This window comes from Asparagus officinalis, chromosome 10 (assembly GCF_001876935.1).
Source record: "Asparagus officinalis chromosome 10, Aspof.V1, whole genome shotgun sequence".
Classification (NCBI taxonomy): domain Eukaryota; kingdom Viridiplantae; phylum Streptophyta; class Magnoliopsida; order Asparagales; family Asparagaceae; genus Asparagus; species Asparagus officinalis.
The window spans coordinates 33517364-33537719 of NC_033803.1; the positions used below are offsets into that span (position 1 = coordinate 33517364).

At 43.4% G+C, this 20356-nt stretch overlaps 1 protein-coding gene across 1 annotated transcript; it reads left to right on the forward strand.

Annotated features, from left to right (window-relative positions):
• LOC109826620 lies at positions 17725–18594 on the forward strand. The gene has a single exon (XM_020393643.1). The coding sequence runs from the start codon at positions 17725–17727 to the stop codon at positions 18592–18594; it is 870 nt and encodes a 289-aa protein (XP_020249232.1).

Here is a 20356-nt window from a genome sequence, read left to right on the forward strand (position 1 = left end):
TTTACCCAATTTTGGTGCTACAAGAACAAGAGGATTTGAGAGATATGACTTGATATCTTCAAATGCCTTCTTACAGGTGTCATCCCAGGTAAAAGATACGCCCTTATTTGTGAGCTTCGAGAATGGTTGACATTTCCTAGACAGGTTCGAGATGAATCACCGGATGTAAGCTAATCTCCCTTGTAGTCCCCTGAGTTCCTTGAGGTTTCTCAGGGGTTGCAATTCATTTATTGCCTTCACTTTGTTAGGGTCAATATGGATGCCCTTCGTTGTGACGACAAATCCGCAGAATTTACCGCTAGATATTATGAGGAAAGACTTGGTAGGGTTCATCTTCAATTGATGACTTCGCATGAGGTCGATAATTGTCCTCAAGTCTTTAATGTGGTCGTCTCTGTTGCGGCTTTTTAATGACCAAATCATCAACATAGCATTCGACGGTCTTCCAGAGATGTTCCTAGAAAATCTTCGTCGTCGCTTGTTGGTACGTAGCGCCTGCGTTCTTCAAGCCAAAGGGCATGAATGTGTAGCAGAAGACGCTGAGAGGTGTTCTGAAAGTGGTATGTTTCTCGTCATCTGGATACATCTCGATTTGATTGTATCGTGAGAATCTGTCTATAAATGATATTCTCTCAAATCCACACGTGTTGTCGATGATGACATCTGTGATAGGGAGAGGAAAGTCGTCTTTTGGGCATACAGTGTTCACGTCTCTAAAATCAATACAGATACTAATCTTCCCATTCTTCTTTAGAACTGAAACGATGTTCACAAGCCAATCCAGATGTTTCTCTTCCCGGACGAAGTCTGAATCGATCAGCTTTTTGACTTCAGCCTTAATTACCCCCATAATCTATGGACGAAACTGTCTTTGCTATTGTTTGATGAGTTTAGCATCCATTTTGATGTTAAGATGATGCATCGCCACATTCGGATCAAGTCCTAGCATGTCTTCATAGTTCTAGGCAAAAACATCAATATACTCTCTAATGACAGCAATCAACTCTTCTTTCTCGTCTGGTGGAAGGCTATCACTTATGAATATTGGTTTCGGATTGGCTTCATCACCCATGTTTACCTGGACCACTTTATCCTCAGTGGGAGACTCTCTTTGTTCGAATCGGTCACCATATTGGATATTCAGGTAGTGGATCCATGAGTCTTCCTAAGCTGACAGTTGATCGTCTTCCTCCATTGTGGTGGGATCGACTGTGGCCATGTTCGACATCAACCCTTTGAACATCTTTTCGATGCTGACGTCGGAGTCCCTACCTGAAGAATCGGATGAATTTCCATCTTTGGCCAATTAACTTCCAATCTGCCAACAACCTTCGTCATCGGATGAGGTGACATAGCCTAGGCCCCTTTCTTGTGCGTAGTAATTATCAGGTTTTTCTTTTGGGACGTAAGAAGCCTTAGTCGGAACTCGAGGACCTCGACCAAAGCAAAGTCCTTCTCCAAGTGCAAGATTGTATCCCTATTTCTTCATGAGTTTACGTGCTTCTAGACTATACTTGGATATATGAGGACCAGTTTTTTCATCATCGTTATCATCCCTCGAAAATGGTGTGGCATTAGAGATATCTCACCTTTATTATAGATTATCTCTTTCTGACCCTTTTTCTTGGCAAGGATGACAATGGTCATCCTGAATGAGTCTTAGATATGCTTCTTTGTCAAGCAAGATGATAGGAGCGGCATGTGTAAATATGGATCATCGCATAATCTCTTTATCAGCTCATCAAGAGAAGGCAAATACTTTAAATCGTCATTTATTACTTCTTCGGTAAGTTGCTAATTACAGCTACCATCTGACGATTCTCCACCGTCAAGATTGATTACAAAGGGTACAATGTCATTTAATACAAAACCTCTATTGTAATCAAGTCCAGCCTCGGTGTCAGCTTCTTCTCTGCTGTTCGTGCCTTGGTCGATAGTTTAGTGTCGGATTCAGTACCGTAAAGAAGGGAATCGGTAAAATAGTTTTCCAATCCCTTAAACGGTTACTTATTCGCGACCACCATCTTAACCTTATTATAAATGTGTACATATTTGAGACACTGGCAGAGGGTAGAGGGGACTATCAGATTACCATGGATCCAGGGTCGACCCAAAAGTAAGTTATAGGAGGTCTCTGCATCGATCACATAACATGTGACTTCTGATTTTAGATCTTCAAGTTGTCACTTCACCCGGATTTTACCTAATGGTTTAGACCCACTAGTGTTAAATCCGTAAATAACGGTGATTGTCGAAGCCAAATTACTAGTAGGGATTCCGAGATTGTACGTCAATCGAAGTGGCATGATGCTGATAGCGGAACCCGGATCGACTTGGATCCGGTTGACAATGCTGAAACCGATTTATCTAGTGAAATACAATGGCCTGTCATGCTTTGAATTCCTTACTTGCATATCTTCCTTAGTGAAAGTGACGCTCGGGAATTGTTTGGCCACGAGGTTATAATGTTGAGCTGACGACTCTGGTTCTTCAGGGATCAGTTTGATCTGAGTGAGGAATACATTAGAATTAGCCAGGGCTTCTTGTAGGGCCTCCCTGGTGTCTTTTGACAGACGTAATAACTCATATAGAGTTATCCATGCTAGGATGTTAGCTATTTGGGCCATCACATCAAAGCGGCATGAAGTTTTCGAATTCCTTGGTTTGTCTCCTCCAATCAGACGATTAAAACAAGACTGCTTCGGGTTCTGAACCTCTTGATGCTAGGGCTCTTTGTCTTTTTGCTTGGCTATTGTCTCTTTTTGTTTAGGGGTTGACTACTGCCGAGAAGTTTCTTCAGAAGGATTGGGAGTGGTCGTAACCACCCCCTGCTTAGCTGGATGATCGGCCATCTTAGAATAGTCGAACCGATATTCATTTCTACTTCGAGTGGAAAAGGCCGATTCTTCACTGGTAGTAAAAGCTTCATGCTCATCATCGGAAGGTGGGAAGGTAAGGATTCCTTCATCATTTTCCTCTGGAATAGCTGTGGTGGCATGACAGGATTTCCCCTTGCCTTTGGACTTGGCTTTCTTCTTGGCGGAGGATCTTATCCATTGTTCATCTTGAAGTAGATCAGGATGAACCCAAAGAATTTCATCGTTAGGAGCCGTGTGTGGTACTAGTCCTTTCTGGTATTGTCCATGAGGATCATCATTAATTGTCCTCATCCCTACCCTTGTCACAGGTTATGGTTGACACCATGTGAGGGGAACAGAGCCGAAACTAATGCTTATTGTGTTTGCATCCACTTTTTTTTTGTTGGGTTGCTTTGCAGTGATAATCCTAACATCAAGCAAGGTTTGAATTTTATCCTTGAGAGCATAGCATGTCTTGGTGGGATGATGAACTGCTCTATGGAACGCACAGTACCATGGATCTGTAGTCTTCATAGCTCCCTTGTGATCGGTGATTAGATGCAGCTTGATTTCCTTGTTTTCTAGAAAATATTTGAAAATACCAAGGACCTCATCTTCCTTAAAGGAGTATTCCTTCGGGAACTTTGGCTCAGAAGACTTTTATTTCCATGGAGGTCATTGCTGCCATTGAGGCGATTGCTGCTTGGGCGCTTGTTGTTGTGGCTGTTGTTGGGGTTGCATTTGGAATGTTTGATTTACATCCAACGTATTCGCCTACGCTTTTCCTTTAACATGAGGGGTGAAGTTCTGTTTTGGGTAATTAGTCGTGGGTTGACTTTTTTCAGCTTTCTTCCTTTTGAGGAAGCGTTCGGCTTGCTCCCCGCATACTTTCAACTCTTTCCAAGTATTAGATGGTGCAACACCCATAGCTTCCAGCACGTCCAAAAAAAGGTAGTTATAACATGTTTGGAGGATGAATTCCTCCGTGATCGGATCTCGGCAGTTCATTGCCTAATTTCGAAAGCGCTTGACGAAGTTCTCGACTGATTCTCCATCTTTTTGTTTCTCATCAAACAATATCCTGATTGATACCTTCATGTTATCATTGAAGAAGTTAGTAAGAAACATGCTCTCCATGTCATCCCAGCTATTGATACTTTTCGGCTTAAGACGGCGGTATCAGTCGAAGGCGGCCGCGCGAAGGGTCCCCACGAATGATCGTACCATCAGAGGTTCATTGCTTGAAATGACCCCTAGGTGGGATTTGAAGTAAATCAAGTGTTGAATGGGAAAACTCCTTCCGTCGAACGACGTGAAGTTAATCAGGTTGAACTTCGTTGGGTATATAATTGATTCCCACTCCCTTGGATAAGGACATGGAATGCCGGTCTTCTTTACCTCTTGAGCAGATAACAAAGCATTGATTTTTCTTTCAAGGTCTTTCATCTTTAGAACTTCACCTGCATCTTTCTTCGGGCGACCTTGAAGATTAATGGTGGCACTACCCCAGTGTTGGTGTTTTTGGTGGTGCCACCCCCAGCGTTGAGGCCATCTTTAGCATTTATATCATCAGGAGAGGTATTGACATTGATATTCTCCTCCACTTCTGAGTCGCTATCTACCTAATTGGCAGTATGACGACGACTAGATTCACCTCGCTGATGTGACAGCTCTTAGAGCTGTAGGGCATGTAAATCATTGACCCGTTGTACGGCTATCTCCATCTCGATTTTGAAATCCTCCTTCTACTTAGCCAAGGCTTCTTGAAGGAGCTAGGCCATCTACTCAGTAGTGATCATGAATGATTCTTGAGATCGCCTCGTACTAGACACGGTGTTATCAGAGCCAATTACAGAGCATGTGTCTGATATCTCATCATCCAAAGATCGTCCTCTACTCGGTCTAGGTCTGATAGTCCTGGACCATACCCAAGTAAGGCACTGAGATGCTCCGGGGAAAGGATCGGGACTGGGATTGGGATGCTGAGTTGACTTCCCCTTATCGATCATGTTATTGGTGACTTCTGGAAGTTCAACACCCTAACCAACTGATCTTCGCTTATGAAAGCGCCTTGGCTTATGTTTGGACACTCTAGAAGAGATCCTTTCGAATACTGATACCCTCCGTGGAGCGGTCTTGGGGCAACTATATTTTGATAATATTGCCCTGATTAATCTCTCACAAGGATAGTGAGAGTCTGTTTCTAGGGTATTTCTCTTTCGAGACTCACCCCAAGTCCGATACTACAACTTGTTGGCGTTGTAGCCAGAGCAACCTATCAGTTGTTCACTTATTATTTTAGGTATTGTCTATCAGATACATCTTCATATGATTAGATAACGCCTTGTTGGCATTCATAGGAGTCACTCGCTTGAAATCACACCTTTGTAAGGATAAAACCCTAACAGGCTCCTAGTTTTCTGCACTACCCCCAAGCGGGCGATCATAGGAATAGTCTTGTTGGGAGGTCGTGTACGACTCCCAGTCTGAAGAGTCGCTCGGGATTTGTTCGTTGAACCTAAGCATTCTTTGAAAGGAGTTTTGCCTCGATCTTCGTGTAGAAGACCTAGGCGATCCTTCAATAGAATCCTGAATTTGGAGAGATCCACGCTGCCATAGGGCTTCACCGGAGGTGCCAGAGCAGGAGGAGCGGGATCTGAAATTGATGAAGGCTGGGGAGTAGCCTTAGAAGTGGAACTGAGTGAGAGACATGTTTGGGGTCTCTTGTCAGGTAGAGGCGCCTTAACGGTCTTTGGTGTATTTTTAGGCATTTTCAAAACCAAGAAAAAGAAACTTAAAAACACTAAAAATTCTTAGTTTAAAAAATCAAATATGTTTTGGTACCTAAGTATTCTTGGTACCAAAAAGTTTAGGGACATGATCCCTATCATTTAAATTCAAGATCCTAGGGTTATGAACCCATTTGGGCGCATTTAGTACACGAGATCAGTCATAACAATAATTACTCAAATGACCCATCTGATTACAATAAGTGCAATGAAAAGGATGCATTTTTTTATGATGACCATGTGGAAGTGCATGGGAACCATTTGCGAACAAAGAAAAATTATTTGTAGCTCTTTACAAATGTGAAACATCATTAAACAAAGGTAGTTCTTTAGGAACAACTTACGATTTTGAAATATTTTGTAAATCAAAGCAAAATTTCGGTAAGTGTTCAAATCTACCACAAACATGACACTTAAAAATATATGGTCTACTAGAAACATTTGGCAAACTAGATTTTTTTTTCAAGTAAAAACAATATTTGGCCAAATGACCAAAACGATCATAATAATCACATTTAAACACATGAGCATGCTTATGATGAACTTTATGTGTGTGTGCATGTACATGTGTGTGTGATGAAGAAGCCTTATGAGATGCACAAGAAGCATTAATATTAAAAATTTTTAGATTTTTGTCCATCATAGCAAAATTTAGATAGATGGCTTTTACGACCACAAATTGAACACTTGTAAATTTTGCTATACATATGTGCATAGTGAGTGCTTGGTTTTGAAGAGTTAGCATGAGACTTTTAACATAAGTCCATAAGTTTCTTGTTATTTAACAATGCATGTTTTTAAGGTTGAATCTAAAGATGAAATGTGCTTATTCACAAGATTCAAATCTTCATTGTTAGGCACATATGCATTTTTATTAGAAGTAGAACGTATATAGTTATTTATAAAAGAAGCAATAGTATTTTTTATATTCTCTACTTCTAATATGACATTATCTTTTTCATGAGATAATCTAGAAATGGATGAGCTTAATTTCACCAAACTTAAAATATCATTGTTTTCTTTAAGCATCATATTTTCTTTTTCAATGATATCAAAATTGGAAGCTAGCTTCTCATGATCAGATTGTAAAATAACATGCTTGCTTTTTAAATCTAAAAAGATATGATGCAATTTATTGTAGGCATGCAATAATTTTTCAGAAGCACAAGCAAGTTGATCACTAGATAAATTATTAATGGATTCAAACTCGTAAACTTCACTAGTGTAGGCATATAAAACTGCTTATAGGTCCCTTAACACAGCTCGGCACGGTGATTCGACAAACCAACAAACCATCGGGCGATATATCCAAGCATGGTCGTTAGACCACAACACTGAAGCCAAGTGACATGCGACGAAGTGGATTAACGAGGCGACGAGGTTAACGAACCACACGTAAACAACTGAATACATCCAATCACGTGCCCAATCAAGCTAACGGGTTGATGAAACGACGAGTCATTCAACCGTAGAGTCCACCACATCAAACAAGATCGGGAGTAGACTCGAACTCGAACACCAAAGCGGATTTACTGCCAAATTAGGATCCGGACTGCCAAATCAGAGTCCAGAACAACGAGGAAGTTCGGATTAACTGCAAAACCGGAAAACGGGCGAAGCAGCGAACACCCGGAGGGCTCGGCCAAAGCCGAGCCACCTACCGAGCCACCCAGGTGGCCGAGCCACCCAGGTGGCCGAGCCACCCAGGTGGCCGAGCCACCCAGGTGGCCGAGCCACCCAGGTGGCCGTGGTGGCTCGGTGGCCGAGCCACCCAGGTGGCCGAGCCACCTGGCCGAGCCACGGATCTGGGTCCAGATCTGAACCCAGATCCGGTTTCAAATGCCTATAAATAGACATGAGGGCTCATTGTTTTGGGACATGGAACTTTTGAGGTGAAACTCTGCTGGATTGAGAACTGAACTTCGGAGTTTTGGAGCTTAGAAGACTCGGGCTTTTCAGATCTGGTTCTTGGCGATCATCCACGTCAAACAAGGCAGGAGTTCGAGAGAGATTAGATCTGAGATCCACACGGTCATCCTCTCCAGATCAAAACTTGGTTTTTGATCCCGAGAAGAGTATCGATTTCGCTTGGTCGATTTCGATTACTTAGGGCTATTATTTCCTTGGTGAAATAATCCCCTCGGCTGTTATTTCCTTCGTGAAATAACACCCATCATACCGTGTAGATCCGACCGGATCAAGATCACGCGGTGGTCCACAACCGATAAACTGTTGCTTAAGAAAACAATGACGTTAATGAAAACGATTTTTCCCGCGAATAATCTGGCGACCACAATGGGAGCCACCGATCTCGCTGCCGAGATCATTGCGTCGTAGCCGCGGATCTCGATCCCGGTCGAGGAGGAGGTCGAGTATGAATTCGACCAACAAAAGTTCGAGGAGTATCTGTCATCCTCGTCCGGATCCACCTCCCCCCGCAAGTCCAAGAAGTTCTCCTCCAGGAGAAAAGTTCGTTAGTACGAAGAAGTGCAGAATGTCAACGAAGATCTCACCCCAATTGATGTTGAAGTTGCATCGGGTGAAGCTCCACCGACCTCCAACCAGGTCAAACCTGTTCTCGCCAATTCCTCCGCCGCTGAGGGCGTAGTGACTCTCTCAAAGAGAGCCCGCCAGAGGCGACGTCAACGCCTGGCACGGCAACTCGCGAAGGCAATGGAGTCCACTGACGGAGTCCAACCAATGAATAGCAGCTCCTCCAAGCTGCCAACGAACAAATGGATCCGTGTTAAACGGAATCGTTCAACACTTGATGAGCGCATTCGCAAGCGCCGCGCACTGTCAGTGCAAGCACGGGCTCAAGTCCAAGAAGCCCGCAGAAGACTGCAGAAGGAAGTGGCCAAAAAGCCGCCACCAACCCGCCAAGTCTGGAGGCCGAAGTCTGAAGCGGCGATTCAGGCTAAAGAACAACCTTTGCAGCCTTCAGCAAAAGTTCAACCTCCGGCGAACCAACTTAAATCGCCAATAGATGCTCCGGGAGATCACGCAGAATCATCCCGAAGAAAGAAGTCAGTTTTGGAGCGCCTCGGTCCACTTCCCGATGGACGATGCAAAGCTTCAGTTCAAGAACGTTTGGGCTCGATAAAGAAGCCCCGAATGACTCAACATGCTGGGAGTCGCCGTCACCCTCAACATGACAAAGAGATCAGGGTAGCTAGGCGCACTAAATTGTGCATTGAAGTCCAGGAGCCCGCTGAGAACTCACGCCCACAAAGGCATGTTTCGAGGCGCGTGACTCTTGAAAGCCCAAAGAAGGCAGTTCGCCCTCAGAAGGAAACATTGTCGTCTGATGACGATAGCGTTATACCTGAGAAGTCGTGCCAACACACGATAGGTTACTCCGACCTTCAAGCAGACGAGTTGTACTATCGTGTGGGGGTACGAGTAAAACTAGGAAAATGAGTCCTCGAGAACTAGAAACTCAATGCCCCTGTTCCAAACTCATTCGGGCAGTATTGTCTGAGTGTAACTGCATCAAGACAGTCCCTGAAAGAATTTCGGTTTTCGAAAGACTCAGTACCGAAATACCAAAACCAAGGCATAGGCGTTTCCGACAAAGAAGAAAGGTGGTTGAAGATGGAGAATTTCCGAGGGTCACCACTAATATGACCAGCAAAGGGACATCAGCACGGGATAATCCCAAGTCGATTCCGGAAGCACCGTGGCGTGTAACACGTCTGCAGTCTGGAGCCATCATACGAGCAACTTATGGTAGGATTCGGACAAGACTACCTTTAGAAGATGAAGAATCGGATGCCGGCTCTAATACGGTATCCAGCGAGGGACAACCCCGCGAGTCACTTATGATAAGTGCGGAACAAGTGGCCAAGATGCTCAAAGAAGCCATGGCTAAACAACAGGAGAGCTTCAGGTTCGAAATGCAGATGGCCATGCAGAATATGAGAGAAATGCATGACCAACAAATCCAAGCACTGACAAACCAGAAAGGCGAACCAAGTCGTCGTAACCAGGTTAATCAAGAAGATGAGGACACAGGTGTGAATGAAGCTCATAATGCCAATAATCCTCCCGTCAATGCAGGGGTGGTAACGAGAATGCTAGCGAAAAACAGGTGAAAGTTTGAAGATTAAAAACCTCGAGAGCAAAATCAATACGTTGATTTCCGCTCAAGAGATGAAAAAGACGGGCATTCCTTGTCCATACCCAAGAGAATGGGAATCAATCCCGTATCCGGCGAAGTTCAATCTAATTAACTTCACGCCGTTTGATGGGGAGGGTTCACCCACTCAGCATTTGATTTACTTCAAATCACACCTAGGGGTTATCTCTGGCAATTAGCCTCTGATGGTACGGTCCTTCGTTGGTACTCTTCGTGGAGCCGCCTTCGATTGGTATCACCGCCTCAAGCCAGGAAGTGTGAATAGCTGGGATGACATGGAGACTAAATTCCTCTCCGACTTCTTCGACGATGACACCGAGATATCCATCGGGTTGTTGCTTGACGAGAAACAGAAAGACGGAGAATTAGTTGATACCTTCGTCAAAAGGTTCCGGAACAAGGCGATAAACTGTCGGGACCCGATCACTGAGGAGTTTATTCTCCAGACTTGCCACAACAACCTCGAATTGGACGTGTTGGAAGCAATGGGGACAACACCATCCAAAACATGGAAGGATTTGAAGGTCCGAGGAGAGCAAGCCGAGCGATTCCTCAAAAGGAAGAAGGCCGAGAGGAGCCAACCGATGGCTAATCCTCCGAACTCGAACTTCGCCTCCCATGGTAGGGGCAAGGCACCTGCAGCGGCTATTGATCAAACGTCACAACAGCAGCCCCGGAGACAGCAGAAGACTTCGAATCAGAGGCTCCAAAAAGAGTACTCATTCAAGGACGAAGACGTTCCAGCCATCTTCGAGACCCTTCTCGAAAGCAACAAGATCAAGCTGCCACCCATCACAAATCAGGAGGAAGCTGATAATACTGCGGATCCGAAGTACTGCGCGTACCACAGGAGGATCCTTCATCCCACCAAGGCGTGCTTTACTTTAAAGAACAGCATCCAAACCTTGGTTGAAGCCGGCGTTATAACGCTATGGTAAGCCAATTGAGAACGGCAAGACTCCGACAAGTATAAGAGTATAAACTGCTTATCAATACTCCGACAAGTATAAGAGTATAAACTGCTTCTCAATACTCCGACAAGTATAAGAGTATAAACTGCTTCTCAATACTCCGATAAGTATAAGAGTATAAACTGCTTCTCAATACTCCGACAGGTCATGTAACTGAGTACAATGTCGGACCCAGTTCCACAAGGGAAGCTGGGGGTGGATTATTCATGTATCGGGAAGTTCCCGAAAGAATACCACGGGTGATATTCTTAGGGATAACCCAATCACTATAAAAGTGATAAGTAAAACATCCACATTTAAACTCTAAAGGTTGGAATGTTTTCCATTATTGTTATCAAATTCACTAATTCTCATGAGTTATCTTGTTGAGATGAGATTCGATCCTTTTGACAGATTAATCTTTCCTCACAAAAATCCCCCACTGATCAAGTCAATTGACGGTGGGTCCACTAAATTTTCCGTCCGCCAATTCATGGCAATTTCCAAAGCTTGATGTGTTAAGTCCTGATTACTTAACGTGAAAACCCTTCATCGAGTGGCCAATACAAACCAGTATTTCTACTGCTACTTGTACTCCACTCCCTTTGCTTTCAGGTCAAACCTATAAAAGTTAGGGCCACAACCAAAATCCCCTCTCGATTCCTTCAATGAACGAGAGGCCCATAAATTGAGCGATCAAACCTTCCTACAGTTAGGATCGTCTTAAACCTCCCATTCGGTCAAACCTTCCTACAGTTAGGACCAAAACCAAAATCCCCTCTCGATATCCAATGATTGAGAAAGAATGCCTCGCAAATCGAGTGATCAAACATTCCTATAGTTAGGATCATCTCAAACTTCCACTTGGTCAAACCTTCCTACAGTTAGGGCCAAAACCACAATTCACTCTCGCTATGAATTGGCGGTTAGCGAAGTGGGCCGTTCTCTTGTCCCAATATGATTTGCACTTCAAACAGCAGAAGTCGATCAAAGGACAAGCGATTTGTGATCTTTTGGCGGCAAACCCGACAACGGATACAGCAGAAGTATATGATGATTTGCCGGATGAAACCCACGAGGTTAACACTACATCGCACCAACAAATATGGCAATTATACTTCGATGGTGCTTCGAGGGCAGTTAATAGGGTAATAACCCCCGGATGTCCTAAAGTCTCCTCCAGAGTTGGAGTTGTCTTAGTTTCCCCGGGGATGCATGTGATGCCTCGGGCTTATTCACTGACTAGTCCCTGTTCCAATAACGTAGCCGAGTACAACGCGCTTCTCATTGGACTCAGTTTCGCCAAAGAGCTGGGGGTCGAATATCTCGAAGCTTTTGGGGATTCTCAATTGATAGTCAACCAAGTCCGTGGAGAGTATGAAGTCAGGAACCAAGACCTGATCCCGTATCACCAGGAGGCCATCAAAATGGCAGATTCTTTTGAAGAATTCTTTATTGAATACACCCCTCGCCTCCAGAACGCTTATGCGGATGCACTGGCAGCACTAGCGGTATCACTTGCACAGCCTCCCGAAACTGAACTACTAGTCACAGTAACGACGCATCAGCTCTGCATACCCATACACGATATGGATATTGAAGAGGAAGATGATAGAAATATAAGCGCCAAGGAGGTGAATTCAACTCAAATTGGGTCTGAGTCCCAAGATTGGCGTTTTCCTATCATTGACTACGTCCAGTATGGTATTTTGCCAGAGGATGTAAAAGAAAGGGAATCAATCCGGCGAAGAGCACCAAGATTCTTCTATAATACCGAAACCCATACATTATACCGTCGAGGGTACGATGGTTTGTTACTCAGATGCCTTTCGAACAAAGAAGCAGAGGAAGTTCTTAAGGAAGCACATGAAGGAGAATGTGGTGCGCATCAGCCCGGTCCTAAACTGTATGATCGCATCAGGAGAATGGGATATTTTTGGCCAATAATGGTTCGTGATGCAATCGAATACGCCCGAGAAATTATATGCATCAACCGCCAGAGCAGTTGCACACGTCAACCACGTCTTGGCCGTTCGAGACATGGGGTATGGACATTGTCGGTCCTATTTTTCCCCCTTCAGTCAAAGGTGATCGATTCATTCTCGCAATCACGGATTACTTTTCAAAGTGGGCTGAAGCGATTCTGCTTAGAGAGGTGAAGATGAACAACGTCATCAATTTCATCAAACATCATGTCATATACCGACACGACGTGCTAAGATGGATCATTCATGACAACGGTCCACAGTTCATAAGCAACGCCTTCGTCAGGTTTTGTGACAAGTTCAAAATTCAAGATACTTCGTCAACAACTTATTATCCCGTTGCGAATGGATTAGCTGAGGCGTTTAACAAGACGATCATTAAGATCCTGTCAAAGCTCGTAAAGACCAATAAACGAGATTGGGATGATAAACTCGGTGAAGCACTCTGGGCTTATCGTACCACCATACGCACACCTACAGGAGCTACCCTATATTCGTTGGTATACAGATGTGAAGCTGTGCTACCATTGGAAATCCAAATCCCATCCCTTCGGATCGCTCTCGCAACTGAGATGACGACAGAAGAACAACATCAAAAACGTCTCGAAGAACTCGAAATGTTGGATGAAAAGCGCTTGGAAGCTCAGCAACACATTGAGTTTTATCAAGCCAGAATATCTAAGGCTTTTAACAAAAGAGTCCGACAGAGAAGCTTCAAGGAAGGAGATCTGGTCCTCGCTGCTCGCCGACCGATAATCCTCAACTCCAAGAAGAAAGGTAAATTTGAACCCAAATGGGAAGGACCGTTTGTGATAGACACAGTCTACTCAAACGATGCATATCGCCTGATTACTCAAGAGGGCGCCAGGCAATTAATGCCAATAAATAAGAAGTTCCTGAAAAAGTACTATCCCTAGTACGTTCAGGATAACCCATTTACCGGGAAGTTCCTTGAAGAATATTACACTTCATATTCTAGAGGATAACCCAAAATCATTTTCATTACCAAAATCCCTCACTGATCAATTTCAATTGACAGTGAGTCCACCAAAAATGTCTTTCTGGCCCAAACCACCAGCAAATTCCCCTCTTGAATCTTTTCATGAACAAGAGGTCCACTTTCAGTTCAGAGTCCCCTTTCGATAAACGAAAGAACTCCCTTCTTTTTCTCTTTGGTTAAGCCTTCTCATGGTTATAACCGAAGTTGAAATTTCACTTCGATAAACGAAAAACTCATCTTCACTTTAGATAACCAATCCTATAAAAGGTAAGTTTATCTAGATCTTCCATATTCTCGGAGTGGAGATCCCACTTCTAGTTTCTTTTGCTCTAGAAATAGAATATAAAATTCTTCCTTTCCAGAATCAAGGAATAGAATATAAAATTCTTCCTTCCTTGTATTCGGGTTCGCCTTCACCCTAAAAGAAGATCGGGAAATAGAATATAAAATTCTACCTTTCCCACACCAACCTTTTCCAAGAATTTGTTAATTTAGGATTCACCCTAGGAATTTTATCCCGAATCCTAAGCAGGGATAAGTCTGCGCCTAACACGCGCTGCCGGTTTAGTCTTTCTCCGTAGAAAAAGACACCAGAGTTCGATTCTGGGGTATTCTATCCTAAAACCTAAGCAGGGATAAGTCTGCGCTTAACCCACGCTGCCGGTTAGTTATTAACCGTTAAAAAGAACACCCGCCCACATATTCAACATTATGGAAGGTTATTACTAATAACACCAAAATCCATGCCTTACACGCATGGGGAATTTCATCCTGAATCCTAAGAAAGGATATGCCGACGCCTAACACGCGTCGCCGGGTTAGTCTTTCTCCGTAGAAAAAGACACCAGAATACCAGTCTGGGGTATTTTATCCCGAAGCCTAAGTAGGGATAAGTCAGCGTCTAATCGGGTAGCCTATTCCCGTAACAAGGGCGAAGTCTATGTATTCGACATCATAGCACAAAGTCTCAGAGAATTCACTCTCTTAGCACAACGTTACATGCGGAACGGATTTAGACAATCCGCATGCTAGCCCGACTCAAACGGTAGTTGGTAAAGGCTTATCAAACCCGTTGAAGGCTGGGGATTAGACAAAAATCCTAAAGTCAACACCTAACACGTGTCGCCGGGTAGCCTATTCCCGTAACAATGGCGAAGCCTATGTATTCGACATCATAGCACAAAGTCTCAGAGAATTCACTCTCTTAGCACAATGTTACTTGCGGAACGGATTTAGACAATCCGCATGCTAGCCCGACTCAAACGGTAGTCGGTAAAGGCTAATCAAACCCGTTGAAGGCTGGGGGTTAGCCAAAAATCCTAAAGTCAACACCTAACACGTGTCGCCGGGTAGCCTATTCCCGTAACAATGGCGAAGTCTATGTATTCGACATCATAGCACGAAGTCTAAGGGAGTTCATTCCCTTAGCACAACGTTACATGCGGAACGGATTCCGATAATCCGCATGCTAGCCCGACTCAAACGGTAGTCGGTAAAGGCTCATCAAACCCGCAAGGTCAAGATCGTCAAGTGAAGATGATCTAACAGCAAGATTGGCCTCAACTCGGTCTACCCGATCCCGCTGCACCTGAATCTCGAGCTCAGCAAGAACTCGAGTATCGCGCCATGTCTGTAAGCGAGTATCCAAATTGGCAGCAATGAATGAAGAGGCACCTGCATCCCGGAGCTCACATAACATCTGAAGCTCATGCTCCAAGCAATCAAGGTCATCCATTATAGCCTTCGCCAGATCCGAATATCCTGCATCCCTTATTGAATTTATTCTGGGATCAAGGAAAAGCTTAAATTGGCGAAGGAAAAGTCCGCCGTGGAAGAGCTTGCCAATCATAGTATTCACGAAGGAGAAGAAGGAGCGGACTTCTATACAGATGACGATCTTCTCAGGGTCGTTGTCTGATAACAACTCCTTCACAAGGACATGAAGCCGAGAAGAAAGCCCTACACAAAAAGGGGGAAATCCGTCAAAAGCCTTGATAAGGAAATAAATGACATTTCTCAGTTGCTTAATTTATACCTCCTTCCCCTTGAGTCACTGGGGGTAGTGGAGGTGTAACCGCTATGGATGTATCAGCTGATGTAGTTGGTCTCACAGCCGGCTTAACAGGACCAGTCTCGACAAAAGCTTCTGTCAAACACAAAACGGAATTCTCAGATGCATCACATTATAGCTGCATTAGTCAAAAATTGGCTAGTCCTATAATTAACTTGAGAAGAGGCACGTACCTTCAAAAGGATCATCCTCAGGATTCTTAGGGAGTGTAGACGCAGGAAACATATCAGCTCATTCTTAGTACTCCAATAAGGTATATGAGTATAAACTATTCCCTATTTTTGTTGAGAAGTTTCTGGAGAGTATTTTTCTAAAAATATTCTTAAGAATAACTCAACAACACTCCGAAAAGTATAAGAGTATAAACTAAAAATATTCTTAAGAATAACTCAACAACACTCCGAAAAGTATAAGAGTATAAACTACTTCTCAAGACTCTAACAGACATATGAGTATAAACTGTGTCAAACGCCGGACAACGCGTTGCGAATGAAGACTCAACGCCAACAAACGATGGTCGGTTATATGTTGAAACAGCAAACACAAGCTAAAAATCAGAAAATCAGGAATTGACTTCAAGTTCAAAATTCCAACAACGGTCAGACAATAAATGCAGCACCGGAACCCTTGCAGATATTCGACAAAGCACCGAATAGTCTGAAGGATTGAAGGAATCAAGAATAGAAGCCATTCCAAAGTTCCGTCATACCGATTGAAGGTTGGGACAATCATATATAAAGTATTCCAGACTCTTCTATAAAAGAATGAGACTGAAATACTTTAGAGGGGGTATCTGTAGGCATATAAAACTGCTTATAGGTCCCTTAACATAGCTCGGCACGGTGATTCGACAAACCAACGAACCATCGGGCGATATATCCAAGCATGGTCGTTAGACCACAACACCGAAGCCAAGTGACACGCGACGAAGCGGATTAACGAGGCGACGAGGTTAACGAACCGCACGCAAATAATAAAATACATCCAATCGCGTGCCCAATCAAGCTAACGGGTCGATGAAACGATGAGTCATTCAACCGTAGAGTCCACCACATCAAACAAGATCGGGAGCGGACTCGAACTCGAACACCAAAGCGGATTTACTGTCAAATTAGGATCCGGACTGCCAAATCAAAGTCCAGAACAACGAGGAAGTTCGGATTAACTGCAAAACTGGAAAACGGGCGAAGCGGTGGCTCGGTGGCCGAGCCACCTAGCCGAGCCACGGATCTGGGCTCAGATCTGAACCCAGATCTGGTTTCAAATACCTATAAATAGACATGAGGGCTCATTGTTTTGGGACTTAGAACTTTTGAGGTGAAACTCTGCCGGATTGAGAATTGAACTTCAGAGTTTTGGAGCTTTGAAGACTCGGGCTTTTCAGATCTGGTTCTTGGTGATCATCCACGTCAAATAAGGTAGGAGTTCGAGAGAGATCAGATCTGAGATCCACACGGTCATCCTCCGGATCAAAACTTGGTTTTTGATCCCGAGAAGAGTTTCGATTTCGCTTGGTCGATTTCGATCACTTAGGGCTATTATTTCCTTGGTGAAATAATCCCCCCGGCTGTCGATTTCGCTTGGTCGATTTCGATCACTTAGGGCTATTATTTCCTTGGTGAAATAATCCCCCCGGCTGTTATTTCCTTCGTGAAATAGCACCCATCATACCGTGTAGATCCGACCGGATCTAGATCATGTGGTGGTCTACGGATTAACCCCGGCGCAGGCGAAGAACCCACACAAGCAAGAGACCGCAAAACAGGATCTTGCGATTTGTTCGAGAAAAGAAAAGTTGTAATCTTTTTTTCTTTCTTTGATTTTGTTGTAACCGGATCTTATAAAAAGACCGGATCTTTTATAACCGATAAACTGTTGCTTAAGAAAACAATGACGTCAATGAAAACGATTTTTCCCTGAAGCTATTTCTCAAATGCCTTCTTATGCTAAGTTCTTGAAAGAGATCCTATCTAACAAAAGGAAGTTGGAAGAATACGAGACTGTGGCCCTTACTGAGGAGTGTAGTGCTATCATCCAGAATAAGATGCCTCCTAAGCTTAAGGCTCCAGGTTCATTTTCTATTCCTTGTGTTATTGGTAATGTCTCTATTAACCGTGCTTTGTGTGATTTAGGTGCAAGCGTAAGTTTGATGCCGATGTCTATTTGTAAGAAGCTTGGCATTGGTGATTTGAAGCCAACCATGATATCACTCCAATTGGCGGATCGATCGGTAAAATATCCGATAGGTATACTTGAAGATGTACCTATCCAGGTCGGTAAATTCTTTATCCCGATTGATTTCGTTATTTTGGAAATAGAACAAGATTCTAACATTCAAATTATATTAGGAAGACCCTTCCTTACTACTGCAGGTGCTATAATCGATGTTAAAAATGGAAGGTTCTCTCTAAATATTGGAGGGGAGACGGTAGAATTTGATTTAAACAATACTATGAAACTCCCTCTAACTGATAAAATTTGTTACAGGGTTGACATCATTGACAAGTGTACCCTTGAGCAAGTTGCAAACCATAACTCAGCTGATCCACTTGAGAAGTGTTTGGTATACGACAGTTCAATAAATGATGAAGACCCCGAGGTAGCCGCGTATGCTCAATCTTTAGAATCAACATCAATTGCTCCACTTCGAAATGCAAAGCTTGAAAGATTGATGCTAGAGCCAAAAGGTTTTATTTGTGAAGAGGATAATGCACCAAAGGTAGAATTAAAATCCCTCCCTTCCTCTTTAAGGTATGAATTTCTTGGCCCTGATTTTACTTATTGTGAATGCATGTCTGAATGAAAATGAAACTGATAAGTTGCTTAGAACACTTAGGATGCATCGCAAGGTCATAGGATACACCATTAATGACATTAAGGGAATTAATCCATCAATTTGCATGCATAGAATTCTCTTGGAAGATGATCATAAACCCTCTATAGAACACCAACGTAGATTAAATCCTAACATGAAAGAAGTGGTTAAAAAGGAAGTGCTTAAGCTACTAGATTCTGGGGTAATCTATCCTATTTCTGATAGTGAATGGGTTAGCCCGGTTCATGTGGTTCCTAAAAAGGGAGGTGTGACCGTAGTTAAGAATGCAAATAACGAACTTATCCCTACTAGGACGGTTACGGGTTGGAGGATGTGTATTGATTATAGGAAATTGAACAAGGCAACCCGAAAAGATCATTTTCCACTTCCCTTTATAGACCAGATGTTGGAAAGGTTTGCTAGGCATTCATATTTTTGTTATTTAGATGGCTATTCGGGATTTTTCCAAATTCCTATCCATCCCAGTGACCAGGAAAAGACCACTTTTACCTGTCCCTATGGGACCTTTGCTTATTGGCGCATGCCTTTTGGTCTTTGCAATGCCCCGCCACTTTTCAACGATGTATGATGGCCATTTTCTCTGATTTTATAGAGGATATTATGGACGTGTTTATGGATGACTTCTCCGTGTATGGAACTACTTTTGATGGTTGTTTATCTAACTTGTCTCGAGTTTTGCAGCGTTGCGAAGAAGTTAATTTAGTCCTAAACTGGGAGAAATGCCACTTTATGGTAAGGGATGGAATAGTTTTAGGGCACAAGGTGTCTGAGCGTGGAATTGAGGTTGATCGATCAAAAGTGGAAGTCATTGAAAAATTGCCTCCACCAACGTCAGTTAGGGGAGTACGAAGTTTCTTGGGACATGCCGGTTTCTATCGGCGTTTCATCAAAGATTTCTCAAAAATTTCAAAACTGTTAACTAACCTTCTTCTTAAAGATGCTACCTTTGATTTCACTGATGAATATCTTGATGCTTTTTACAGGTTGAAAGAAGCATTGATAACAGCTCCTATTATGCAACTGCCGGACTGGAATCTCCCATTTGAAGTCAGGACTGATGCAAGTGATTATGCGGTTGGTGCTGTGTTGGGCCAAAGGACGAACAAGATAGTTCATGCAATTTATTATGCTAGTCGCACTCTTGATGAAGCCCAAGTTAACTACGCTACCACTGAAAAGGAGCTATTAGCAGTTGTATTCACTTTTGACAAGTTCAGGTCTTACTTAGTGGGGTCCAAAGTCATCGTTTATACCTACCACTCCGCCATCAAATATCTTTTGAGCAAGCAAGATGCTAAGCCTAGGTTGATCCGATGGATACTACTTTTGCAAGAATTTGACCTAGAGATCAAGGACAAGAAAGGGACGGAAAATTTGGTGGCAGACCATTTGTCGAGGATGAAGCAAGAATCACATGATAAGGAGGAGGATGAACTACCGATCGATGACTCTTTCCCAGATGATCAGTTGTTAGCCATTGAAAGATTGGATGCACCATGGTATGCGGACTTCGTCAACTACCTAGTGTGTGGAGTCTTGCCTCCAGATCTGAGCTATCAACAGAAAAAGAAGTTCTTTGCTGACTTGAAGTATTATTTTTAGGATGAACCATTTCTATACAAACGGTGTGTTGATGGGATGTTTAGAAGGTGCGTTCCTGAAAATGAGGTTACAAGTATTCTCCATCATTACCATTCATCTTCTTATGGAGGACATGCAAGCACTTCAA